Source organism: Corapipo altera, unplaced genomic scaffold (assembly GCF_003945725.1).
Source record: "Corapipo altera isolate COAL_440 unplaced genomic scaffold, ASM394572v1 55, whole genome shotgun sequence".
Lineage (NCBI taxonomy): Eukaryota > Metazoa > Chordata > Aves > Passeriformes > Pipridae > Corapipo > Corapipo altera.
Genome location: NW_020884882.1, coordinates 1,693,332 through 1,720,953, shown reverse-complemented (window position 1 = coordinate 1,720,953; position 27,622 = coordinate 1,693,332). Strand labels below are relative to the sequence as shown.

Here is a 27,622-nt window from a genome sequence, read left to right as displayed (position 1 = left end):
TTCTTCTACTGCTTTCCACGTGATTCTGAAGATCTAATAGTTACTCTTGAAAAAAATCTTCTGTAAATATGCATAGCACAGTGCATCATCACCATAGCTGGTAGTAGTAGATGTTAAATATCAGTTTTGCACAATAACTGAAGGAATATAATTGAGATTCGTACCTGGGTTTTTAGTATCAAGATTTAGACTCAGCTGTTCTCAGAAGAGTTTAATGCTGTTGAAAAGTTGCACTCATTTATGACAGCAGCTTTTGTGAAACCTTTTCTAAAATGAATTACAACTATTAAGGGTTTTTTACAGCTGAATTGAAAAGCTCTTTTGACTGAGCATAGATCTCTGTGCATTACTCCAAACAGAGAGGAGATATCAAAGGGTAAAACACAAAAGCATAATATTATTCTTCTGTTATCAAATGCTGGTAGCATTGCCTAATGGAGGCTGATTTAGCTTAGAAATAAAGTTTATGATAAAAGAAAAGGTGGGGGGTGGGGGAATAAGCTCAAAAAAGATCATCATCTTGATGGAGAAGAAGTTTTGGGGGTTTGTGGTATGATGGAAAGGTGTGTATTTTTCACATTCTGCTATGAAATGCAAACACCTCATCCCATGTATTTATTACCTGAAGGAATCCTTTTTTTTCTTGTGCATGTCTTGAAGAATGCAATGCTGCTATTCATAAGAAGTGTATTGATAAAATCATTGGGAGGTGCACTGGTACTGCAGCCAACAGCAGGGACACAATGGTAAGAGCTGGAACAATATATTTATATTGTAATTATGTAATTAAACACTCCTGAACTAACAAAAACCTTGTACGGAAACTGCCAACTCCATTTGGGAGATGCTTGGCTGTACAACCCAAGTGACTGTCTTCTCCTGGAGTGGACAAAGTTTTCAAGCATGAACAGTAGTCCAAAGCCCCGCGAGCAGTTGGGTGGTATTTGATGGGCAGATACTTTCCCTGCTAGATGAGGGATGTAAGGCTAATGTAAAATTGTTGTGGACTTGTAATATCCAAGCAGTTTTCTGTCAGAAGCTGGTCCTGCTCTGGGCAGTGCCTCACCCCTGTCTCTCCCCGTGCTCAGTTCCAGAAGGAAAGGTTCAACATTGACATGCCTCATCGCTTCAGAGTTTACAACTACATGAGCCCGACCTTCTGTGACCACTGTGGCAGCCTGCTCTGGGGGCTGGTCAAGCAAGGGCTCAAATGTGAAGGTGAGGATGGGAGGGGAGGCAGCTGGGACCTCTCCATGCTTTCCCAGGGTTCCATCCCCACGGCTACACACCGTGCATTTCTCTGTGTGTTGTGTAGGATGGGATTCATCTCATCCATGCGGGTTGGAAAGGCTTCTGTACTAGAGAGAGACAAAGAGGCAATTGGCTCATGTGACAGCTCAGCCAAGGTGAGCTGCTAATGGAGTCAGGGAACACACTGTGGAGGTGTAACCTTGGGTATAATCAAAATGACTGCCTTGGGAATAGCTGAAATTTGGTGGTTCCGACTCAAGGTAGCACCTAAAAGTGTATTGAAAGCGTTTACTGTAAATACTGCTTTTATAATTCTCCCACAGGAAGGCAGGATGAGCCTTATTGTAACAGATTTTGAGAATAAAATAACGGTGATAGGAGTTTTTTTCCTTGTGAACAATTTTTGTAGCCTTCATTGAGTTAAAGATAAAAACTGCAATTTTGTTAACAATGACAGGCCTATGTCCAGCCTGGTCTTACAACAAGGTTTCTGAACTGCACAGAGAAACAACCTTTTTGTTCTAATGTCAGACACTATTTTCCTGATGCTTGTATAACCATCCTTACATTTCTTTTAGAATGCGGGATGAATGTGCATCATAAATGCCAGAAGAAGGTGGCAAACCTATGTGGAATAAACCAGAAGTTGCTAGCTGAAGCTTTAAATCAAGTTAGCCAGGTATGCTTTATTGCCATTTCAGGTAATTACTTGTTTTCAGAGCATCTTGGGGCTTTCACATCATCTTTTCTGTATCACTTTTATGGGGAACTGAGTTCAGAATGGAGGAAATGCAAACAGCTTTCTCTTTTTTAATTTGATACATATAGAGACTAACAAAGATCTCAATAGCCTAAAATGGGAATGGGGGGAGGAGGATCCCACTTAAAGAATTTTTTAAAAGGTTTGTGGTTTCCTGAAGCCCCAGTTCTGTGGTGCCAAGGTTATTCTCACCCTTTCTGTTTAGTTGATTAAACAGTGGAGTCATAACTGTGAAGTCTGTTTTTACATGTTTCAACTTTAAAATTCCACCTGAATGATAAAATTAAATGAATAAAGAGGAATATACCAGATATTCTCAATTTTTATTAATCATATATATATATATATATATACACACACACATACAGAGAAAACTGCTCTGGAATTAACACTGGCCCCATAGTTGTTCATCTCCTGCTGCAGCATGACTGTCTTTTGTGGCTGACTTCTGACTTGCAAATAAAGATTCAGACACAAGCCCTGAAATAAAACAGGAAAATATATCACAAAAGCCAACAGTGCTTCCTCTGAGCTGTGTGTTCCTAAGCTTTCACAGGATATTTACTTTGAAAACAGTGAGAGCTGTTGTGCCAGCTCTTTCATGACCCAGAAAAACTTAATCTTTTCCTTACTAAAATTTGATCTTGGGGATCTTTCATGCATAAAATTTGTTTCTATGTGCTAAAGATGGATGTCATACACAGATATGAACTAAGCTTGTCCAGTATGACTCCCATCTCCTCATTCAAATGAATATACATCCAAGGGGACATTTTCCCACAGTTTAATTTATTCCCACTGTGAATCCAAACCACTGTACCTTTAATAATTTTGCAATGAACAATACAACACAGACTGTCCAGGAATTTCAGTGACTTATTTTCTTGCAGTGAAGGAAATAAAGCAACTGGCTGATCTGAAGCTGTAAAGAAAGTTGCTAAATAGTCTATGAACCAGACTTCTTGAGAAAAGATGTGTACTGGGAGTTAATAATTAAAAAGAAAAGTTTATACTGCCATCACGTTACATTTACAGATATTACTGTATTTCTAAAGTAGTAGTGCTGACATAATTTCAAGTGTTCCTTCTCCTCAGAAATCTACACGAAGGTCCGATTCTGGGTCTGTAGAAAGTGTTGGTATTTATCAAGATTTTGATAAGAAACATAAAGCTCCAGGAGGAGATACAACAGGTAAGAAAAGGGAAAATGTTTCCATATGGCCATTTACTTACCAGACAATTTAAGTAGTTATTTATTCTTGCCTTGTGTTAGACAATCTTTTTTAATAAGCACTGTTAAAAAAAAAGGCAGGTATTTCTTTTTACCATCTCCTGGCCGCACTAAATTCTTGCATAACATTTGATAAATGCCTGGAATCCCATCTCTGTGAGTTCAGAGTAAAGTTTTGTTTGGTGTTTGTTTTTTCACTGTTGCTAAAGACTTCAAGCATTGTATAAGCTTATTTTCATTACTGCTAACTTATGATAATTTATGCAAAATTAAATGCAACAGCAGAAGTAATGTTTTACCAGATGGAAATGACCAGACTCCGTAAGAGATAATGTGTGGGTTTGGTGTGTACAGGATTTTATATATTCATCCATACATTGAATTAATTCTGTTCAAATGCCCAGTTAAAAAAAATATTTTTATACTACTTAGCATGCTTGTTTTGTTTTGTCTGAACAGAGGGATAAAAACCCCAAAACTTCTTGCAAGTACTATGTCAGGGTGCAGCCCCTGTGATTCCTGCCTGGGTTGTCCCAAATGCTGAGCAGTTACAGGGCACACATGGGAATCATCTCATGATTAACATCAGTGTCTTGTTAGTGACCCAGCGGGTCTGTGCAGCAGAGGGCAGGAAAAACGTTATTAATTTTAGGGTATAATCAGGATTAAACTGTATGATCGTGCTGCTTAGCCAGCATTGGGCATAAATCAGATCTCTTTATGTGGACAGGCTGAGAGACTGTCCTGTTCTGCTAAGGGAAGATAAATAAATAGTTCGTTTACAAGCAGTCCTTGTATCTTTTTCTCCAAATTATGTTCTATATTTTAGTCACAGGAAAAAGTTAAGGGTCTTGATTTTTATAATACCCAGGTATTGCTTAAACCCAGCATCAGAAACAATCACAGGTTCCATTCAAATCCAAATCAAGTACGCTCGAGTAATTTAAACTTTTGCTATAAACCACGGGAGGTGACCCTTATGTTTAGGTTCACCAGTATTCCAACAGCAGATGCATTGAAATGCTGTGCCAGCACCTAATTCCTGTCCAGGGATCTGAGTCATGCAGTGTTTCTGCACACACTGAGCATGGACCTCCCTGTTTTGATCAGCAGATAACAGCGAGTATGATAAGCTCTGGGAGGGAAGCACAGCCAAGACAGCGTCGCGAGCTGCAAGGAGAAAATTCAGCATAGACAGCTTTGTCTTCCACAAAGTACTGGGGAAAGGAAGCTTTGGAAAGGTATGTGACAAACTTGGAGAGCTTAAGGTATCTGCCTCGCTTGATCTCTGCAGCGTGACGGGCTATTTCCATTAACCAGAAAGGTCTTACAGCTCCTTGGGTTGATAATCTTCTAACAGAATTGTATATAGACATCTTTGTCAGAGACACTAGAAATTCATTGCTGGATCATGTCTGAACTCAAGTGTGATTCATAATGCACAGAACTTTATGGGCTGTTTAGTATCGAGGCAGAGGAATCGCCCTTTATGCACCACAGTGCAAATGGATATTTTAGGTTCATGCCCTCTGTACAGAAACAGCCTCATAATACCCCAGTGCAGGGGGATATCTGGGAGAGAAGTGTGACCTCCACGGCCTCTGTCTGCTGCTCTCTGTGAAACTACAGCTCTAGGGAAGGAACAGGCTTTACACGGCTGTTGTTTATACACTCACAAGACATTGACAGAAAAATCACTGTGCCTGAAAACTACTGTGCCTGCATCTCATCTCTATGTCCAGCACTTCACACTCCCAACTCTCCCTTATCTATCCCATTTAAATGTGTTTTTTGAATTGTCACTGCACCTCCTATGAACACCTTTGACTTTCCCTTACGGATACCATCAGTAGGAAGTCTTTCCTAGCCATGCTGTAACATCACCCTTTATTCTTTGTAGGTTCTGCTTGCTGAGCTGAAAGGGAAGAATGAATTCTTTGCTATCAAAGCCCTGAAAAAAGACGTGGTGCTAATCGATGATGACGTGGAATGTACCATGGTGGAAAAGCGGGTCCTCGCACTTGCGTGGGAAAATCCATTTCTCACACATCTTTACTGCACGTTTCAGACAAAGGTAAGAAAAGGCCCAGTAGTGACAGTAACACAACAGGTCGACCCTTTTAATGGATGCCGTTATCTGCAGTCGGATGAAAGTAACTTAGTGGTGCAAGAATTGAGTTTCCTTTTCTTGTGCTCTGTGCAATAGTTCACGGGCCTTGTGGAAAGTAAATATGAGTAGGACCAAACATATGTTGATGAGGACAGAATGAGATCAGAAAAATATCTATGCAATTTAATTTAAATCCTTGATCTGAACTTTCCCCTAATGAGAGGAGAAAAGATGACTGTCACAGGTAAAAGTCAGTAAGTCTGTTTAAATGTGTATTTTTATGAAGTCTAGAAACCCACAGAATACAAGATTAGCTATTTATCTTTACAAGACCAGGCCACTCAACTCTGTAGGAGCCTTCCAGGCTCTCAGGGTGTGCATGAAACAGAGAAATCCTTCAGCAGAGGAGGCTGCTTGGTCCCCCATAGGCACGTTGCTACTTCATCTGTGGTTGGAACAGCATCAGTAATTGTTCCATTCCCTGGTTATCTGCAAACAGGATCATCTGTTCTTCGTCATGGAGTTCCTGAATGGGGGAGACCTGATGTTCCACATACAAGACAAGGGACGTTTTGATCTCTACAGAGCAACGTAAGTCCACAACCCTCCATTCCCCATCTCCAGGAAGGATTTTAGTCTCTGGGTTTACTGCTGCTAGTTTTGTGCCCCCCTTACTTGCCCTGGAATTTGAATGGCTGATGATTGAAAAGGTATTTCTTAGGCACTGGTTTAATACAATGAAGAAGTTCACTTAATGATGTGTGGAGTTAGGCCTTCTTAATTTACATACTGTGATGTTTTACTCTATGGGATGCTTGTAACTAGAGGTGCAAAACACACTGCAACATCAGCCAGCAGTGAAAAGAAGGTGGTACAGCCTCAGTGTCCTTTGGGACAGTATTTTGATGGAAATAAATTGCAAAAATAATCAGCACTTAGATTATTGTTATGATAAGTTGTCATGATAGCACAGGAACACCTGTACCTTTCACAAGATATTAATAAAAAGGGTGCTTTGTTTAGCAAGTGCAGTTGTGTCAGTTACCTATGGCTGAAGTTTTCAGCTCCAGTGATCTTTAAAAGATGCAGAAATATTTTATTATTATTACTTTATCATTTTTAGTTTGAGGTCAGTTTCTACTTCTCTCGCCCAAAGCCATAAGAGATTTAATTGTAATATTGAGTGGGTGCATGCAAGACCTAAAAAGTAACAGTGCAGGGTAGTGAACCTACCTATAAGCATCTGTTACTGGGCACTGTACTAAGGAACATTGGATGGGATCAGGTCAAGGAGTCTGGCATAAACAGCAGCCAGCTGTATAGGAAAGGGCAAGCTCCCTTCCCACTCTCCCCAGCAAAAATCTGGATAAAGCTCCTTCAGCTTACCTGCATTCCAGCAAACATCTCTGCATCTGGCAGCCTCTCCTGGTATCCCCTGGGCCTATTTGTGAAGTTTTGGGTCAACATTCATTCTGCTCTACAGAAGCAGAAATAGTTTTATAATTGTTCAATTAGAAAAAAAAAAAAAAGCTTTTAATACTTCTTGGGGCGTGGGGAAGCATTCTTTTAATGTTTTCCTTTATCTCCTCTGGATTACCACCTCTGTTTTTGAGGAAAATACCCCTGAAGTGCTGCTACTTTTCTGTTTACAGTCTGTTCCAGCCAGGCAGGTGCAGAGGCAGAGAGGTGATGCCTGCTTCTAACCTCAGCATTAGTGCCCAGTCCCTCCTAAAGCAATCCTTGGGGACTGAGCTCCCAGTAGCTGTCTTTCAAAAGGCATGTGCATATCACTAAAACCACACAAAGACTATTATTAAAGAGGAGAAAAGGGACAGTGTTCCCCAAGGGAAGTGGAATGAAGCGTTATGGCAAGTTGCAGTCGTGTCCCCTCTGCTGTTTGGTATTGGACACTGCCGATGTGTGGTGAAGGGATTAACCTGCAGCTTTACAGCATCTTGTCTACATAAAGTAGGATTTAAAGGCTTGTACAGTGCTTCTCACTCCATGAAGAGATGCTTACAGCAATATCTTGTCTATCTGCATTGACTGTGTTTAAACTGAGCAAGGATTAAAAGATGTTTTGGTCTTTTCAGGTTTTATGGAGCTGAAATTCTATGTGGGCTCCAGTTTCTTCACAGCAAAGGCATTATTTATAGGTGAGTACAAGCCAGCTCCAGGGTGGGACCTGGTGTTTGTCTTAGCACTTTGTGCATCTTTGAGTTCCTGATTAATGTAACAAGTACAAGCTGTCTGTCAGTGATCTGATGTAGTTCCAAGGCCATTAACATGCTTGACATGAATCTCTATTTGTGTGGGTTTTTTCCTTGGCAACTAGAGTGATGGAATGATATTTGTGTAACACAAAAGCAGTTTTGTTTCAGTTATTTTTAAGCACTGCCTTCAAATCATGAGTCTGTTTAGTTTGGAGGTGAGGGAGAGGGTCCTTGAGGCTTATGAATCCCCATTGGCTTTGTGCAAACCACTGAGGTGAAAGTTGCCTGATTTTGCCTTCTGGTGAAACCACAGCATCAATGCTTCTGCCACACCAGGTTGAAGCATCAACGGCCAGACCCTGATCCACTGCTTCTGACTGTGTATATCCACACTACAAGAAAGCAGAAGTTTATTTTAATGTAGTTTTCCTCTCAATTTCAGCCCTTTCACCCCACCCTCAACTTGAAAGCACTGTTTGGTAACTACTTGCTCAGACATCTCTCACCTATGTAACAAACAGGTCCAAAGAATGATGTCTCTGTGTTTCAGAGCCTTACAAAAGGCCTTTGGTGAACATGCTCCAAACATCTGGTATTGTCCATCTCGCTCTATAGAAATAGGAAACATCTGTTGGAGCATCCATCCTTCAGAGCAATTTTCTGAAGTTAGAGTCTAGTTAAAAAGCATTTGTAAAGGGGAGGAACCTTACGGGAATCCTTGGTAAGAAAGACAATTATTAAAAGCACATCTGCCTCTCAGAGAAGACAGCCATAATCCAGGAAAGTACATAACATTCCCAGCTCTATTCCCATAGCCTCATGCAGGCTTTTATACAGGAAAGGATCAAACTGTTTTCAGCAGCATGAAATCCTTCCATCCCAGATTTTTTAAAGCAATTTTAGGCTTGCTGTTAAATTTCCCTACCTTAAATTAGACTGTTCCTGGGGGGAATTTCATAGTATGAAATATTTTCAGAGAAATGGTACCCTTTTCCAACAAGACACCAGCAAAACCAACGGTACTGGTTTTTCCCATCTCACATAAGATTTCACCAGTATAATCCCAGAGCCTGACTCGGAGCAATTTTAAGTAGGTGTTACATGTAAGTGCACATCATACAAAAGATTTTAGGACTTGCTGTAGCTGGGTGAGTGCAGTGCCCTGAGTTATTGTGAGTATTTCTGATCTCAAATATATTCCATTTGCTCAGGTGAGCAGCAGCTGGTGTCCAAACATGGAAGGATTTATGGAGCACTGCATTAGATCAGGAACTCTTGCTTTGAGCTGCAGCTCACACTCTGAGCAATGTGAGTGAGTAGCTGATACTGGGAAATTCAGCTACCCAAGAGAAAAGGCTGCCCTGTTCTTATGTTAAATTATCTGCTCTATTTCAGTCTTTCTTGGTAAGCAGAGGGCTGTACAGTTTTCTCTTCAGCCTGCCCTCCTTGGTATGTGCATTTGCAGCCAGATGGACAAAAAAATGCATCCTGGTCAAAGGGAGGGAATGTAGCTTTTGGAAACTGCTGGGAAAAAGCTCTTACTTGATTGAATAGTGTTATTCTGAAAAAAAAGGGCATGAATAGGACACTTCACAGGCCATGGCCACAACACATGAGCTGGTGTGTAACCAGGAACAACTCACAGGTAGTGTTAAGAGCTGGGCAGGCTTCAAACAATCACACTCCTGCCAAAGGCTCTCAGAATCCAACATAATCCTTCTTTTGAGCTCCAGAGCTGGTGCAGCACTGCTGTGTCAGCTGCTGGGGCATTAACTCACACTGCCTTCCAGAAGCAACAGAAGCACTGGCTGTGCTTTTAGATCTGAAAGCAAATGTAGAGGATTATAAGGTCACACTCCATATATGTACCTCAGCCTCTTATTTTGTCTGACCAGAGAATTCCTCTCTTGTCCCTCCTGCCTCCAATGCACAAAAGTATGGGTTGTATTGATGGATGATTATTTCCTTGAAAAGCTTCTGTTCTGCTGCAGGGAGGTGTTTATCAGTGCATCTGAATACAAAAATGGCTCACTTAAAACACAACTCTTTTTAAACACTTTTTGCAGAGACCTAAAACTGGACAACGTGATGCTTGATAAAGAAGGCCACATCAAAATAGCCGATTTTGGAATGTGTAAAGAAAATGTTGTTGGCGAGAACAAAGCAAGCACTTTCTGTGGAACCCCAGACTACATCGCCCCCGAGGTCAGTAAGGCACAGCCACACGCTGTGGGATGGATTTAATGCACTCATGTTAGAAATGGCTGCTGTGATTAATCATCTCTTTGTAGACTAATATTTCAGAAAAGTCTAATTAGCGCGGAGAAAAAAATTATACCTGAGTTCCTTATAGAAGGTACTTGAAATTCTTAAATATTTTACAGCTGCAAGTTTAAAAACATGGTTTTGAAAAGTTAAAATGCTCAGTTTTTTAAGAGCTTGAGTTTTTTTGTAGCCAGCACACACAGAGGGCTCCCACAGAATGAATCTATCTGTGTGCACTGCAGATGGAGAACTTGTGTCCCTGCAAACAACTAGAATTAAAACAAAAGCAGCTTCTAAGGGGAATCTCACTGAGTTAAATTCCCTGTGTTGTATTTTTTTTTAAATCTTATTTGCAAAGTAGCCCAACTAAGGTATTAGGTTTTAAAGCTACAAATTATGTCAACGCCTGTCTATTAGTAAGTTACTTTTCATCACTACTTGCTTCTCCCTTCATCTTGTAAAGACACTAGAGAAGATGTTTTCCAAGTATATGGTTATTTTAAGTTAATGGAGAAAACTTCTGAATGAGAGCAAAGACCTGTCCACAGAGCTGGCCACGTTCCCACAAACAGCAGCCAAGGATAAAACCGCAGACGTGCATCAGTGTCCACAGTTTCTCAGAGAGATGGATTTCTTTTCTTTCCCTAAATGCCCTAAAGATTCTCTCTTAAAATTCTCTCTCTCCTTTTTTTTGGGATATATTGCTTCCTTTTACTAACTGCCTGTACTTCTTCCTCTGCGGAACAAGATCCTGCAAGGTTTGCGGTACACGTTCTCTGTGGACTGGTGGTCATTTGGGGTCCTGCTGTATGAGATGCTGATTGGCCAGTCCCCTTTCCACGGGGATGATGAGGATGAACTGTTTGAGTCAATCCGAGTGGACACCCCTCACTACCCACGCTGGATTACCAAGGAATCAAAGGATATATTAGAAAAGGTAGGACTGATGATCAACATGTGGGTCCCAATACTGTCCAAGGAGGGACAAATCTAGGCTTTGGAGAGGAGCTGTTTCTCAGCAAGCAAATTGCTCTTACAAAGGGAAATCCAGGTCAGATTAATTACTAATGAACTGTTTACTGTCAGCAACCTCAGTTCTTTCAGCAGCATATCTGTTATTCTTCCCCTGCCACGTACCTTTTGAGCAGATAAAAGGCTTTACCAGGTGTCTTCTCTTGCAGCTCTTTGAAAGGGATCCAGCAAAACGACTTGGGGTCACTGGGAATATCAGAGACCATCCTTTCTTCAAAACAATCAACTGGACAGCGCTAGAGAAGAGGGAGGTGGACCCTCCTTTCAAGCCAAAAGTGGTACGTGAGTTGTTCTTTGTTCTGTAGCAAACAGCAGCTTCAGGGGAAGGGGTGACTTACTCAAAGTATCCTACTGCCATTGTCTCCTCACATTTTACAAATGACAGAGTTATATATATATATATATATGTAACCCCCTTGTTCTTGGATGGTTCAGTTATAACAAGGTGCACTGTATTGCTTTGACTGCCCAGAGATCTTCCTAGTAAGATTTGCCTTCCTGTGCACTCTCAGGGAGCTCCTTCATGAATAAAATCTTCAGGAAAACCAACAGATAGTTCCGATCCCCGTTCTCCTCTGGGTTAGAAGTGTTCATAGTTCCTTGTGGTTTCCTTTTCTGCAATGCCACATGGGAGAAGTAGCAGTAGCTTGAGGCTGCTCAGCTAGTACCTGTCTGCAGGTGTTCTGTGCAAGCATTGCATTTCTGTTGCTTCAAACCAACTGGAGAGTCTCCAAGGGGGCAAAAAGATGCATTCTCTGTGCTACTGAATTTAGAATTAATGTACATGCGTGATGTTACCTGAAAAAAAAACATCTGAAGAACAGACTGTGTGTAACTCATAGTCTGTAGCACTGTGGGATGCTGCTGCTCCATCTCACCTGGCTAAAAATCCAAGTTGATGTTCCTCGCCCCTGTTACTGGAACAGGTGAAATGATATGGAGGTAACAGTCTCTTTAAGTTGTATTTATGTACTTGATGGAGGACAGCTGGCCTCTTCAAGAACACAAGGTTTCACATTGCCATAAAAGTGGGAACTCTGGAAACCTAAGGATCCTACAAACAGTAACCTTTGGAGGTTCACAGTGTCTTCAGTAATCTTTAGGAATGTGAATTTTTGTGAAACACACACACAAATATTTTATCCAGACAAAAAGCAGCTGCTATAGGACACTGCTTTTTTTCTCTGAATAAGTACAGACTGCAAAATGCTCTCAGGAATATAAACATTTTGGTTAATGGCAAGAAATACTGGGTTTACATATAAGTAAATGCTGCATTGTTATTGCCAATAGATAATATTTGGGTAATTGTGCAGCATTGTCATAAATCCATGTGGTTCTTCTCCAAAGCAAGCTGGTGCTATTTGGGGGTCTTTTTGTTTGTTTTCAACTACTAATAAGCAATCACCCAGTTATAATCTTACGATCTTGTTAAAATAGGCTAAAATGAGATTTATTTTTTTCTCTCTAAAGCAGGGGAAGAAGGGAGGGAGCTCAACCTTTTGTATTTAAGTAATTTTTTCTGGAATAAATTAAAAAGTTTGTCTCAAACTATCTTTCCTCTCTAACACAGAAATCAGCAAGTGATTACAACAACTTTGACAGAGAATTTCTGAGTGAGAAGCCAAAATTGTCCTACAGCGACAAAAACCTGATCGAGTCCATGGATCAATCTGCATTTGATGGATTTTCTTTTATTAACCCTAAATTTGAACAGATCTTGAACAAATAGGTCTCTGAACAGTTGGACTTCAAAGCAGGGTTAAACATTACAAACCCACACTCCCAAGTGTTAATGCATTCCAACAACGTTGTCGATACTTCAGAATAATACACAGTAGTGTGATGAATTATGTCCAACTCCTGATTTATTGGCAGTGTTTTTATGCATGGTTGGGTTTAAGGTATGTGAATCATGTGCATAATTTTCTCTGTTTGGGAAAATGTAAATTCTGTTTGGTACTTGAATGTAGTTGTGATATATATATATATATATATGTGCTGTATATTTTGCTCGAGAGAAGACATTGGGGAACAGATGTCTTTTTAAAATGTGTTTGAGCCCTTGGTTCTTTTATTTGTCTTCAATTAAAAGAAAGTTTAATGTAACTTTCATTCATGGCTCTATGATTTTTAACAATATACAATTAAACTCCAGTTGTCTTTAAATTACAGTGGAAAAAAATAATACTTTGTAAGCCCTCATTGCTTTCCTAAAATATTTATGTTGGTTTTTTATGTGAATTAACCAATGAAGAATCAGGCAAAAGCAGAGATTCCTAGTAACATCAGCTGCTGTGGGAAACAGCTCTGTGCTGCTTTTGAAGAATAAATGCTACACATTTATTCCAAGGCAGTCCAAGCAGGCAACAGAGACCTAAGCATCCCAGAGCAGCCCCATCCTGCCTGGGAATGTGGGGTTCTGCCATTAAATCCCAATTCCTATGAACAGAAAGAGGCACCACGCTCAGAGCAGCTGATCCCAGCAGGACAGAACTGCCAGGTAATGACTCTGTGGAGCTCTTGAGTTATTTGCCTGCTCTGCCTGAGAGGAATTATCCTGCTTTATTGCCAAACACAAAATCCAGTTTTGTTTACTTGTTTGTAACACAGCAGCTGTGCCTCCCACTTGCTATTAAGGGCACCAAACTAGATCCTGCTTTGTTGCAACACCTACTTCTGAATGTTGATTTTTTTTAACCACTAATGAGTAAGAAAAACTAATGTTATTGCTGTAAAGCTCCTTATAAAACTCTTCTCCTTGCAATCAGCTCCTAAAATACAGACTGAGGCAAGGTCCCTTGCTTCTCAGGAGCTTTCTGTATCTTGTAACACTACTGCAAATGATTTAATTTTCTCAACACTGAGCAGGTAGAAAAGAAGGTGTCTGGGTGTCAGTTCAGGCAGGAGTTATGCAATGCTCCAGAGCTCTTAGGAGCACTGTGGAGCTTCTGGGTAGTTTCAGACTGTTAATCCTGCTGAAAGAGTGGGAGAAAGCTGTAATACTTTGTAGAGGCTCACAAGAATACAGTGCTGCCTTTGTTCTTCTCCTAAAGAACAGCTCTAGTAATGCCAGCACGACTCGACTGCCATCTGAGATTGAGGCTGGAAGGGGCAGCGCACAGCTGGCATTTCCAAACAGCCAGGGCTACCACCACACTTACACAAACCCCTGTCCAAGGGGGAACAAGCAGTGACTGCCCCAGGGAGAGCAGAAAACTTGGGTTTTTTCCTTCACATACCCTACAAAGTAATTTCTAGTTTGCTGGTTTTCACCAGAAAGGGCATTTACTCCTGAGCAGAAATGCTTTTCTAGGTAAGAACTTACAAATGTGGGTGCCAGCAGCAGGGGGTAGTTGGATGGCAAGAAGCTGTGATGAATTACAAGTAGTAGTAAGTGTTGTTTGTGGGAACAGCTGCTCCCTGCACTTACCTTCTTTGCTCTGGAGTAACCAGTGCCAAGCCTGCTCAAGAGAGATCATGGTCTTCACACAGCAACTCTTCCAGCTGGCATTTGACTGACCTACCAGGAGCAGCTCCTGCTGCCACAACTGTGCCTTCTGCCAGCCCCACTGCACACAGCACAGACACCTTTCCTCCGTGGAGCAGCTACTCCATCCCTCCTCGTGTTCTGCACCACCAGTACCTCCTGACAGCACAGACACAAAAGCTCCACAGCCTGTACAGCTCCTCAGGCCTCCTGGCTGAAGTGCTGCCCCCCAGGGCCACCTGCCAGGCAGCAAAAGTCAAGAGTTCACTCACCCATCAGGTCTGGGTCATCCTCATACTACAGGAAGATGGAGGTATTAAAGCATTTTTTCCAGAAAGCTCTTAAACAAACAATCACCTCCTCTCCAAATGGAAGTACACAGTGGAGTGAAAAACAATGACAACACTCCCCCCACTTAGCAGAAAGGATACATTGGTTACCACCCAGGGGCATACAGCCATCAAGAAGACATGAAAATCTGAGTATGTAACTCTAAACCACAAAGCAGTAATTAATTTTGTCCTTATCCTTCAGAATGACAAGTACCCCTGCACATTTAATGCCCTCCACCTAATCTCTGCATGCAAACTTGTACTGACAGGCAGCATTTGGAAGACCACGTAAGAACAGTGTAGCTCTGGGGGCATGGATCAGATCTTAATACCAATGACCAGGTAGAACTAATAAAGTCTTACCTTTCTCTTCCGCTGCATATGAATCTTGGCTTGTAGTTATTTAATCAGTTCTTCCAATTCCTTCCTCCATTATTGAGTGTGTTACTTAAATTACAATTATTCGCAGAGTAAGGCAATCAGGGGGGTGAATGAATTTAATTCTTAAGTTTATGGATAAGGTCTCAACCCAGCTGCAATTCCTACGCCTGTGGAAATTGTGGAAACCCGCTGAGGTGCAGGAACACTCACCTGGCACTTCAACCACGAGAACTGGACATGGAAAGAAACACACAGGGGTGCACGTTGTAGCGTTTGATCTTTATTACTTGGATCAAAGGTCAAATGATTACATTTGTCTGAAACATCACGAGAAGGCCAACAATGTAAGACAAGACAGTTTAATCCCATTCAAGAGACTGCATCTGAGCCAGGCAAGTGCAGTAACAGTCAGAGGCAGTAAAGTAAATGGGTACAAATACAGACAAGGGTTTTCCCCTCCCCTGTCAGTGACCATTCTGTCAGGAGCAGGGGGACATACACTTTTAAAAAGTGATATTCATCTGCATTTCTCAACTGTGCCTTCCCAGAAAGGCAGTGAGAACCAGGAGAACCCATCCCTCACTCCAAGTCTACATTCACCTCAACTCTACATTCAAATACAAATACAAATTTACACCTGCTCTTGCCAGCCAGGGTCAGATGCAGTCACTGATTTAGTACCTTCCTAACGCAGAACAGACAACTTCATTTTTTTTTTTCTCTTCAAGTATCAGCACAACAGTTTATTTACACTTGTATACAATTCTTTTTACTGAACACCCATTGTAGTAAAACACTCATCACAGTATATTTGAAAGCAGGCTATAAAAATACCTACTGTACATAGAACATTAAGCCTCGAGGATGTTACAGCACCTCTTGACAGTTCAGAGAGGTAAAACAAAGGGAGAGAGGAGACACTTCAAGCCATGCTCTCCAGCAAAGAGAAGCAGCCCCTGGGCTCAGCTCTCACTGGGGAAAAATTTTCCTTCCATCAACATTTCTTCAACCAGGTCTGAGCTCAAGAAGTACCACAATCTGCTGGTAAAATCCTGGGTTTTTTAATGCAGCCTCCTGGGATTTGTGCTCTGTAGCTACAGGTAAACCCTGACATTCTCAGTGTAAAAACTGTTTAACCACTTCTGTCACGGTTGGACGGTGGAGGAGCAAGGGTTGCCTGGCTTTCCCATGCCAAACTGGGGCGAGGAGGGGGAATTACTCCTACAGTTTTGCCACAAAGGTGGCCTTGTTAACTCCACGTCAATAAATTACTCCTCTGAGCAGCGCTGTGCAGGCTGTCTCCTCACCCCGTAACTACAGACACAGCTGAATTAATAAAGGTCTGAAATGGCATTACCAAATGCAGGGCTCACACACACACAAAAGCTTTAGACAGCAGCACTTGAAGCAAGTCTTTCTGATCACATTCCTCTTCTGAAACAGAACCCAGTGATGCTCTATGGCTTACTTCCAGAGCTGAATATATTGCTGAATTTAGCTTATTAAAAAAAAATTAATCACAACAGCAGCACATTATTTTATAAACCCTGCACAAACAAAAGACAATGTAGCCCTTGCCTGCAAAATGATGTTACGAGGGCCTGGTATTCCACAAAGGAATTGAAGAAAGAACAAAAACAAAACAACAGAACAACCCCAACAAAATACATGGTAAAAGCTCAATTATCTGAAGAGTTTCCTTAGAAAAAAAACACAGTCAAACTATCAAAGAATAGGTCTCCTCATTTCAGAGCTAGAGTCAGCAGCAGTGCTGGCAGCTCACTTCAGTTGTCTGGTAACACACATACAAAATACACTTTGATTTAGTACAGTTAAAAGATTGTGGCCTCAACAGACATAGACAGTTCCATTTTTAGCACTGGAGTTTCACTAGGCATTAAAGAGCAGCAAAGAACTGGGATGATGGAAGGTGCTTAAAAACAATAAAAAAAACCCCAAGGCAGGGGTTATTATTTCAGAATTTACCTGGTGTTTTTCTTGCATGAGCTGTTAGAATGGTTAAACTCACCTAACCTTTCTGTACTGCTTCCTGATGTACGTATTAAATGTGGCTATAAAAGAGAAACATATACTTTTATGTTGAAATTCATTCCAAAAACTGCCTAAAGAAAAAAAATATCACAACGCTAACAAGACAAGCAGCTTCTCCAGACCCTGACAGTCTGAATCCTTCTCCCCTCCCTTCCAAACTCAGGGAAGCTGCTCATCCCCTCCTGTAACTGCAGGAGACCGGACATCTCTCTCTCTTTCTCTCTCAGTTCATTCCCCAGGCTGCCAGCTGTACTCACACTTATGCCCTCCCACTTAATACTGTGTCCCCCACTGCCCTCCAAAATACAGCTGGCCTCTAGAAAACATTAAAATCTTGCTAAAACAGCTGAATCTTTCAGGTAGCAGATCTAGCTTTAATGCTTTGATTTTCCAAAGGGAGAATCTCCCTCAGAAATTTCAGAAAAATTTTAAGTTGTGGTTGGCAAACCAAAGCTCAATTTAAAACACAGAACAGCCATCAGAGCTGATGGGCTTCTCCATTTAAAGCAGCTGTGCAACATGAAGCCTCCAATGCTCAAAATGTAAAATTTCACCCATGTTAAATACGCCACCAAAAAATCTCCACGTAATTCCAGGCAATCATTCACAGTAAAAATAAGAGGAACTCTTAGAAAAACACTTTAAAAAAGAAAGTAAAGTCTTGTTAAAATCTGACAGTAAAATCAACACGGGCAATTAACCACCTTCCACAGATGAACAGTAAAAACCCACTGAAGTTGCACAAATTTACATATGGGAAAAAAAAAAATAAATCTTGAAATCAACTCTACTCTGCTTCCCACAATCTTTTTACTGATACCTTTCAGCACTGGGAGTTATCCACAACTACGGGTTTTCTCCAAAGAGGGGGAATCACATTCGAAATGTCTCAAGGTGAAGGGGAGGCGCGTTCATCCCAACCCGCTCCGACACCTCCGGGCCCTGAGCTGTGCTGGAGGAAGGGCTGCTGCCCCTGGAGCTGGAGCTATAGGTGGGTGGGCACTGTCCTCAAAGCTTCTTCTCTCGACCGATCCACACCTACATTCTGCAAATTTAAAGACAGGAAAAGATTGTAAAGCAAAGGTCTCACAGCCAGGCGCGGTTTTGCTTAACACGAGGCTATTAGTTAAAGATAAGTAAGTTTGAATGCTTATTTCCTCAAAATGTTTTGTAAAAGACAAGGAATGGTCCCAGTCCCTGAGCAGGAGTCAGAACCAGGCTTTGACTTTGTTGCAGTGCCAGGCACTTCACAGAGCCCCTCAGATACCCAAAAGCAGGATCTCTGCTGCAGGTGAAAAGCATTTCTAAGATCTGTATTACACCAGGTCTGGTAGGACAGTCAGTCTCTACACCATATGCAGGTCACAATGTTGTAGTTTTTAAGACCTTTTTATCCTTTAATCACAGTTCTAACCACATTTTTCTAATCCATTGTCGCTCCAGGTCTTTATGGACATAGTATAAGGAAAAACAGAACCCTGCAAAGGTCATAAACCACACAAGCACCAATAAAATCTGGAGGGAGGGACGCCCACCTCTCCTTGTTCAGAGCACACTGCAGGAAACAGCTCCTTAACACCAACAGCCATAAAGCTAATTCTGATCCTGTCTGTGAGCAGCCAAGTCACTGGAAGAACTCTAAATAACTCCCTGAAGAGCTGCTAACATGAAGTGTTCCCTAAAGAGCCGGAAACATAAAGTTTAAAAGCACTTCAGGGTACACAGGCATGTTGGCAGATGTCACACTGACATCAGGGTATGTTTCAGTGGTTTTATAACCATATTCATTAGAGTTTACTCTCCAAACAAGTCTCTCCAGTCCAACTCCAGGGAAAGGAGAGCCCCTCGAGCACCCAGCAAGGGGCACTCTCAGCACACCAGACACACAACGCCATCAGTCAAAACACATCAACTTAAAAAGCAATTCAATCCTCTCCCCAACCCCAGTTTCTAGATTTTTAGCCATTTCTTAACAAAACAGGACATAAACAAGCAGCACCAGATTTTCTCTGGGGGTTGAAGTGTGCCAACATCACTTCTGCCCTTACCAGTTCTCCTGCATCCATGTCAGCCCTTTCCTTTCTCATCAGTCTTCAAGCTCTCAGGTAAATTCCCTTGTTTTCCACCATAAAAACCACACCAAGGTTTCTGAGAACACACACACACACAAATGCTGCTGGGCAAAGTCCTGGAAACCCCTGCACCCACCAGCACATGGCCCAACCCACTCTGACTTCTCTCTTTGAAGGAAAGCAAAGCAACAACCCTATTTCAGAAAGAAGCTTCTAGAGGAAGCATCTCTTCTACACCAAGGGACACACAGAAAGCATCAATATCTGTCTAAGAACACAAGGAGCTGGCAGAACAAGTCATATTCTGTATTCCCCTACACAGGAGGGGAAAAAACAAACAGCCAACAGAATATGCTGGCATTTGGTGTGTTTGTGTTTTTCTTAGCAACTTATGCAAAACACCCAGAAATTCCTTGGGACTGTGGAGATGTCTCCCACAGGCACTCCAAGAATACTGGCTGAAATCTTTTAAGCTGATCATCTGATGTTGATTCGAAGAAAATTAAATGGAGCATGAAATGGAGCATCAGTATGCAGGAATCCAGAGGTACTGGAAATTAATCCCCAAGCAGCAAGGACTAGACAGCTCTAACATGAAACTAAAAGGAAACAAGGTGATTAAGGCACAGCAGAAGATACCTCTCATTGACTGAAATAAGCTGTATCAGATGGAAGCAGCATCTTAGCAAGTGAGACAGACCCAGAGGGAATATCAATACACAGGTAAGAAAGTTGAAAGCAAAAAGTGGTTGGATTTGAATAAATACAAACAGGTTGTGGAAGCGAAGCACTGAACTGTCACAGTGAAGGAAGAAAACTGGGATAAACCCTAATAAACACCCCCCCAAGGGCTTCTTAGACAAACACAATAGATGAGAGCGAGACCAGATGAACAGGGGCTTAGAAAGGGACCAGTATCCTCATTAACAATAAATGGATTCCTACTCATAGGAATCCCATTAGATGAGCTGATGGCAGTTGGGATTGTATCTGCTTCCAGAACAGCCAAGGGCATTGAGAGGTAAAAGCTGTGCAATGAGGACAGTGCTGCTGCTTAGAAAGGTGACTGAGGTTAAAGCCTTCTTTTTGGGACCAGAAGGTGTCCCTGCAACTGCTCAGCACTGCCTTTCCGAAGCACACCTGGACAAACCACCATCCTGGGAATAATACTGCCACACACCAGCAGCAACACGGTCTGAAGAGCCTGGGAAACACAGGAGTGGGAATAAAAACCACACTCACCTCTTCTAAATACTATTTCTACCAAGGGATATGGACTCTCAGTCAGCCCAGGCAGGGGTTCACTGCTTCCAGAGCCCACTGTCCGAGGCAGGAGCAGTGTCACTCTGCCTTACACAAGGGTCCATCTCACCCACTCCTCCCTGGAAAGACTCAAAACACACAGATTAACTCAAATATGCTCCTATGCAACCACTGGTCTTCTCCTCATTATACTCTTCCCTTTGTACACTTTTTTCCTACAGAACAGAGCCTCCCCCAGCAAAGTGCTGTGACTCTCTGAACAGGACAGGTCCTGCCATCTCAGTTTTACTTTGGTTTAGCTACATGTGTTCTGTGATCTTCACAGCAGAACAGGAAGATTTTACAGAAAGGCTCCTCTAGGGAAAAGGAAGAAGCCTCTAAGGACAAGAACCAGCATAGGCATAAACAGAGAAATAAACAGCAGGATACAAACATTCCAGCCCCCTATCAGCCAGCCTTCCCTCTGCAAAGCTGTGCCACAAACTGTTGCTGCCACTTCCCGTCCAGCATCAGGCCCTTCTGTTACTGAGGAAGCAAGGCAGAGAGGATTGTTGAGCAATCATGCTGTAAGAGGAGACCCCTCAGAGCATTCTACTTTTAAATATCCACTGCACACATCAGCACAACGAGTGCTGTGCTCAGCAGAGAACAACACGCAGCCGCAGCCCCAGGAAATCGGGCTGGCAGCAGCTGGCAGGGGTGGAGGGTCCTGTGTGCTTCTGCTGCTTCACCTCCCTCTACAACCTCTGCCAGAACAGTCAAGCTCAGCTTTCCTCTCCAGCCAAGTTCCTGCCCTGTCCATCCTCCCCGTCCATTTTCTCTGACAGCCCGAGCCTTCCTTTCTCAAGCAGCAAAACTCAGTTTTTCCACAGCAGACGCCTGCACACATTTTGGCTCCATCAAAAATGCAACACATTTAGTTTCAATTGAATGGTATTTCCTTACTTGTGGCCTGCAGAGGTGACAGCACTCCAAGCTGTCTCCATGCAGCTACTAAGTACCCGACTGGCCAGATCCCTGCTATCCCTTGGGAATGCTACCTCAACTGTCAGGTAAGAGCAACCAGACTCACTAATTGGTGTGTGCAAGAGGGTAGGGCAGCTCAGGTCTCTTCCCCCAGAGCATCTTTCACAGCAAAGCTCATGCCCAGAGGTTGGAACAATTAAACAAGGAGAAGTGACCAAACACTCCTATGTCATGGTCACAAACAGCAACAGGAAAATGATCCAGGTTCCCCCAGTCCCAGCCCATCCTGGGACACTGGCTTAACTAAACACTGACCAGTGCAGCAGGAGGTTTTTTTGGCCAGGAGGTTATTTGGTTATGGCACACATTCCCAATTGCTCTAAACTTCTGAAAACTTCACTACAATTTTAGAAGCACAGATACGCCACACATTTTTTCCGAAATCCAGGTTTTGGAAAAACGTATCACCTGAGAAACCCAACATACAAAAGCTCTCCACAACGTACACTCTTGCTTACATTCAAGACTAAAAGACCCCCTTAGAAAACAGTTCCAGGATGTGGTGACTTTTCTGCCTTTCCCAGCCTTAATGGTGTCTACTCAATGGCACAGGTGACTCCATGGCCACAGGTTGTCCATTGTGCCCAGAAAGGCACCAAGGCACCACATCCCCAACAACTTGCAGCCTGTGAGAGGCTTTGCTGTCACTCACTTTTGGATTCATGTCCTGCTGGTTGAGACACCCTGTCTGCTGGACAACCCAGCTTCAAAATCCTCTGACTAGGTCTGCTTCCCTGGTCTGAAACAGTCTGCTTAAATGCTACTTATCAGAGCCCAGATAAAATCTGGGTACAAAACAACTGGAGCAGAACTCTAAATGCTTGATCAGCCATGTCTGTACAAGAAGCAGGAAAAGAGGGAATTTAAAATTGCTTCTGCTGACGGGCAAACCCTAAAGCCTAGTTAATGCAGAACATCTGTTAACAAAAGTCATATATTAAAAACATTTATACACATTCCTGTTCTTTGAATAATTGTCCTGGAACTAAGTGAAGACTTGCTACCCTTTTCCAACAGTACATCATTAATCAGCACATGTAGACCACTTAGTGCTATGGACCAGCAGGATTAGGGTTTTACAGTAACTATGGGTTGTTATTTTACACCACATAGCAGTCCAATCACTCCTAAGGGCACTGAAACAGACAGTACTGGTGTCTAGAAAAGCAACTTCAGACTTTTTTATCTCTCACAGGATGATGTGCTTCATGGCTTTCACTGCAACTAACACAAAATGATTCCTGGTTGCTACAATAAAACTTAATGCTGCAGGATATTTAAATTACAGCAATTTACAAAATCAGCACTCCAGCAAGAGCCGATCAATGTTTGATAACTCATCCACAATAAATCAGCCAGTGCAATAGTTTTATTGCGATTTGATAATCTTTTCAAATCATATGCTGTACAAACATTTGGTTTGGATTATGAGTTGGGTTGGGGTGGGGCTTTTTTATTTCAAAGTGATTGAAATTATTAGTTTTTCAATTTATTTTGAAGCAGTAGGATGAAAACAGCACCCCAAGTTCCATAGTTGATCAGCACACAGGACTCACTGGTGAGCAGGGACTGTTACAAGAGCGTCCTCGGGAGGTCTGGCAATGTCTACATTCTGTATAATAATAAAAATACAGAGAATATTTATCATGCAGCAGTAAGAGCAACAAAAACACCAATCAGATTCCTTCACAAGTACACAGCTGCATTCATTCAGAAGCAGAGATTTTTTTTTTTAACCCCCCACACCCCGAGAGTGCAGCAGACTGACAGCCTGTCACTGTCCCAGAGCGAGACAGCAGGAAAATGTATTTACAGTAATCACTGACCCCACGCTGACAGCACTACCAAAAGCTCAAGTCATTCACATTTAGGAAGAACTCTTTTACAGGCCCAAGCAGGAATCTACTTAATCATGTGCTTCAGCACACACACATCTATCCATTAAGCAACTTGCAGTGTTTTACTGAACTATGCCACGTCCTTCTGCCCCAAGAGAAGACTTGCAACATTTGTTTGTGTTATAGGCATTATAACAACCCTGACAAAATTAAAAAATATATTCTTAGACATGCTAATCTTTCAAGGCTGGTTACACCAACTAGGTGTCACCTCACTTTGCAAAGGCTGCAGAAAAAACAGTACATTCAATTATTCAAAACCAAACAAAACCAAGAGCCCAGCACAGCCAAACGCTCCTGCTGGGAAGTACAGCTGAGTGCAGCCACATGGAACCAGCTCAGGAATCACACCTGCCTCGTACACCTCATGCAAGTCCCAAAGACCCTGCCAATCAGTATTCTCCCTTCTACCAAGAGAGCAGACTGTGATAAACTGTTCTGAAGTTACCTCCAGGACCCATTCTAGGCCAAATCATTGCAACCTCTTCAAACTTCATGCTGACAGGCTGCCTGAGTCTTACTAGTTTCACACCTTTCACTACCATCTCCCTCTCCCCTCCCCAAACTCCAAAAGGAAACCTGGGTTTCGAGCTACGAGCAATCTCCCTGTCAGTCATTCACCAGCTAAGCCAGAGATGCAGAGCAGACACTCCACCCCAGTGGCTTGTTTTCTGACCCAAAGGGGGGACCCAAAGCAACTCCCCTGAATTATTTTCAGTAAAAGACCATAGACTCCTTCACTGGAAGAGGTCAGAACTTCAGCCACTATACTGCTGACAAACACAAGACTTCAATTCGCTCCAGACAAAACCACCATGGTACAATGAAGTTCACACATACCACAAACAAAGGCTCCAGAGCCTTGCCTGCATTTCTGCCACGTGAAAATAGATGCTTTCAGCTGAGCCCAAAAGGAGGGCACTGTTCTGAACTACAAGTGACTGGTGGGGGCACAGAACAGCCCACTGGGCAATTCTCAATCCAATAGTTTCATTGTTTAACAATGCTGTTATGTGATGCTGCATTTAATTAAATGCTCTGACTTCAATAGACCACTTGAAAACTTAATTTTACAGAAGTAATTAACATTTTTGTAGGTGATGAAAATAAAAGCTTTTGAAATGTTCATAGTTCCCTGAGCAACATTTAAATGCAGACAGGACCAATTTAGTCCTTTAATCAGACCTCCTAAATGAACAGTGTGTCACCATCCATAGTCAACAGGCTGGGTTTCCTTCAGGACAGAGGGAGAAGAGAATTTGAGGGGTTTTAATAAAAATGCCTCCGCTCCTTTTTTTAATTCTTTTAAAATTCATTAACTCAATTTACTTCTGTTCCAATTAGTCTTGTCTCTTTGTGTCCACTGCAATGTACCTGTTTGCATGATCCTCTACGTGCACCTGGAGTAGAGGCACCCCACACCAGCACAGCCACATCACTTGCTAGGCATGTTGAGAGTCACTTGGTGATTCAGGCTTTGTCCCTTGAAATAAACCCCCTCAGCTAGAGGAATGACATTTTCAATGACATTTAGCAAGCTGTAAATTCAGCACCAATATTTTAATCAGCCAAACTAAAGATTCTGTTCCTCTACATTATTTAACATGGATAACCTACTGCTCCAAGACATCCTGATTTATTTTCACTATGCTTCTCCAACTTCAGGCACTGTGAAAACAGATTTCCTAAACCTGACAAACCAAACTAAGATACAAAAGTGGTAAAGCAGAAAGAGGAGTAGAGAGAAAGAGCCATTGTCCAACAGAAAATGTCTTGGCTACAGATGACCCAAAGTATTTTCACAACTCAGAATGCCCACAGCATTACAACAAAACTTCTTCACAGAGCCCTCCAGCATGAATTCTGCACAAAACTGTACCCTCAGGTAAGAAAGGCATTTTGTTTCACAAGCCCTATTGAATACAACACATAAAACCTCATTTCTCACTATATTCCTTTCCACCATAAACCACTGTTCTGAAAACCACCAAACATGGTCCTCTTTTCTCATGTTATCAAACTGACTTTCAGTTCACCAGTAGGCACCTTCTGTAACCTCAGCATGGAATCAGTGCCACACCTGGGGGCATTAGCATGAGGCTCTGCAAGGGAACCAGAGATTTTTAATCATGGCACGTTTCACATCACTTTCAGAACACAGCAATGGAAGAGCTTTGCACAAGCAGCAGAATCAACCTAAGCTCAGGTCAACACAGGAGCAGAGAAACACGTGCCTGACACAGGGAAAGCATGAAGCTGCCACGGTCTGACATCTTATCTCCACTGACACTTCACAAATACACTCAATTTCCTTGCCCCAGTTGTCCTGCTGTATCCTGAGATCTAGTCTTCCTCTCCAGCTTTGGCTTAAAACACAGGTGACACCATCAATTCCTCTTTTTCATACAGCAAGGATTGCAGGGGTGAAAAAGCTGATGATCTCTCTCTCTCTCTCCAAAACAAGTGTGGCATTCACAACATAACTTTTTGACTACATCCTACTTCTGCTCAATGACAAAGCCTGGTAGAACTTCATGCAGCTTTCAGGTGGATACCACATCTTCAACTTCACATTCATTTTTTGAAGATAAACTACTCCGGCTCTAACTCATATAATAAAGATAAATTTGCTCAATAAAAAGGATTTACCCCCCACCAAGAGTAAACCAGTAGTAAAGCTTGATATATAAAATTAAATACACTCTCAGTTGAGTTATCAAATCACTTCTAACCACAAGGACAACAAAAATCAGCTCAGACAGTACATTACATCATGTTCTCCAGTTTGAGAGATATTCTTACCTCAGGTTTATCTCTGTGTGTGTTTACAGCTTCCACATTCAGAAATATAGATTCTACTTTACATCCTGTTGACAAAAAACACATTTTTAAATAAATCTGCTTTAAAAGTGAAGTTAGAGTAAAGATGCAATCTAATTTTGAGTTGGTAAAGGTTAATCCCTTTCCCCCCTTCTGATTTATACCAGAATTTCCTGAATTCTGAAGAGCTAAAGCTACTGAAATGAATCTATTCCACCTGGAGGAACACTATTCTCAATCTGATAATCCATCTCCTCACCTTAGCTTTATCATTATCTTCTTTGAAACAAATTTTTATTTGTTTAAATATACACGAATGTTCAAGTGAGAAAGTTCTTACTTGTACCTTTTTTGTTTTAAAACATCCTAGATTTCTTAGAATTTCACTGTAATACAGAAGGTAAATGCTGTTCTCATTTTTAAACATGAAAATGATTACATAAAAAGGTACAGTGTGTTGTTAGCAACCCCCATTCCCCTACACATGCAGAACAGTTTTCACTCCCAGTTAAATGGAACTTCAAAGTTGACTCCTGAAAAGGAACTTCTGCTTTACATTCAAAAATTCAAAACTCCAGTGAAGCAAGAAAAATTAAACAGTCAGAAGAAATAATAATTTCCCAGATAGTATAAACATAGATTATTACATAATTACTCAATACACCATGGGATCAGCATTTTAAGAAATATCTGATTGCCAAACACTGTTTTATCTCACATGAGCATGACCTTTATAAGCTACTCCTACTCTACACAACATTCATTAATAGTCAGTTCCTCTGACCTACCACAGAGACCATCTTCTACCACAAACAGGTGGTCAGATTTTTCTCCTCACTTATTTCCTGAAGTCATAATACACTCCACAGAATTAGCACGTGACAGAAAAAAACTAATTTCTTAGAAAGACAATGCACTTAAAAAAAAATAAATTAGAATTAGTAAGCCAAGTATTTACCTTCCTTTAAGGAAACCTATTCTGAGAAAGTCCATTTGTCACAAACACTATGAGCAAACACTGCAGGAGGGTCAGTACTCAAAGAAATAGTCAACCATAAAACAGGTTTTACGGAGGAAAAGCACACACCTCCAACTGGAACAGGACCTTTAGTCATCCTTCCATTCACAGATCCACTGTGACCCTTGAGACCAAGCCAAAACAAGCTCTGGCCTCTGCTGCTGGCCATTACTAAGGCCTGGTTACACAGCAGACACTTCCAGAGACCTCTCAGTCCTTACTGAGTTTAAGATCTGAAAAAAGCATCATATGGAAAGCTTTAAATATAAAATAAAGGGACCATAAGTTACTCCACAACGTGCATACTCCCAGCTCATTTTTAATTACTGCAGTTTCTCTTTCCTGTGTGCTCCCACACAGACCATCACTACATTGGATTGCTGGGCAAAGGTCTCATTTATCCTAATC

General features: G+C 41.8%; 2 protein-coding genes and 1 long non-coding RNA gene across 11 annotated transcripts in view; 1 reads left to right on the top strand and 2 right to left on the bottom strand.

Annotated features, from left to right (window-relative positions):
- PRKCD (protein kinase C delta) overlaps positions 1–12,977 on the top strand; it is a 60,764-nt gene extending 47,787 nt beyond the window's left edge. For 2 of the 3 annotated variants that reach the window (XM_027640070.1, XM_027640072.1), the window contains 12 exons: positions 661–746; positions 1,089–1,218; positions 1,830–1,930; positions 3,107–3,203; positions 4,353–4,483; positions 5,143–5,316; positions 5,852–5,943; positions 7,446–7,508; positions 9,632–9,770; positions 10,579–10,767; positions 11,012–11,140; positions 12,436–12,977. In XM_027640070.1, coding sequence (XP_027495871.1) covers positions 661–746; positions 1,089–1,218; positions 1,830–1,930; positions 3,107–3,203; positions 4,353–4,483; positions 5,143–5,316; positions 5,852–5,943; positions 7,446–7,508; positions 9,632–9,770; positions 10,579–10,767; positions 11,012–11,140; positions 12,436–12,594 — 1,490 coding nt within the window. In that variant the 3' untranslated portion in view covers positions 12,595–12,977. The remainder of the gene's footprint in view (positions 1–660; positions 747–1,088; positions 1,219–1,829; positions 1,931–3,106; positions 3,204–4,352; positions 4,484–5,142; positions 5,317–5,851; positions 5,944–7,445; positions 7,509–9,631; positions 9,771–10,578; positions 10,768–11,011; positions 11,141–12,435) is intronic. The other variant, XM_027640071.1, reaches the window with a different exon arrangement.
- On the bottom strand, positions 2,374–11,110 carry LOC113945660. Its single transcript, XR_003527163.1, has 5 exons — positions 10,968–11,110; positions 8,072–8,174; positions 6,739–6,829; positions 3,245–3,304; positions 2,374–2,491 (listed from the first exon to the last, which is right to left on the bottom strand). It is a non-coding gene; the product is annotated as an uncharacterized LOC113945660 (long non-coding RNA).
- Positions 12,978–15,325: 2,348 nt separating the features above from the next.
- The window catches only part of LOC113945659 (6-phosphofructo-2-kinase/fructose-2,6-bisphosphatase 4), a 56,995-nt gene continuing 44,698 nt past the window's right edge, over positions 15,326–27,622 (bottom strand). For 5 of the 7 annotated variants that reach the window (XM_027640076.1, XM_027640077.1, XM_027640079.1 and 2 more), the window contains exons 13-15: positions 26,179–26,243; positions 23,035–23,090; positions 15,326–18,162 (exon numbers count right to left, since the gene is read on the bottom strand). In XM_027640076.1, coding sequence (XP_027495877.1) covers positions 18,156–18,162; positions 23,035–23,090; positions 26,179–26,243 — 128 coding nt within the window. In that variant the 3' untranslated portion in view covers positions 15,326–18,155. Of the gene's footprint in view, positions 18,163–22,998; positions 23,091–26,178; positions 26,244–27,622 lie in introns of all 7 variants that reach the window. The other 2 variants (XM_027640074.1, XM_027640075.1) reach the window with 2 other exon arrangements.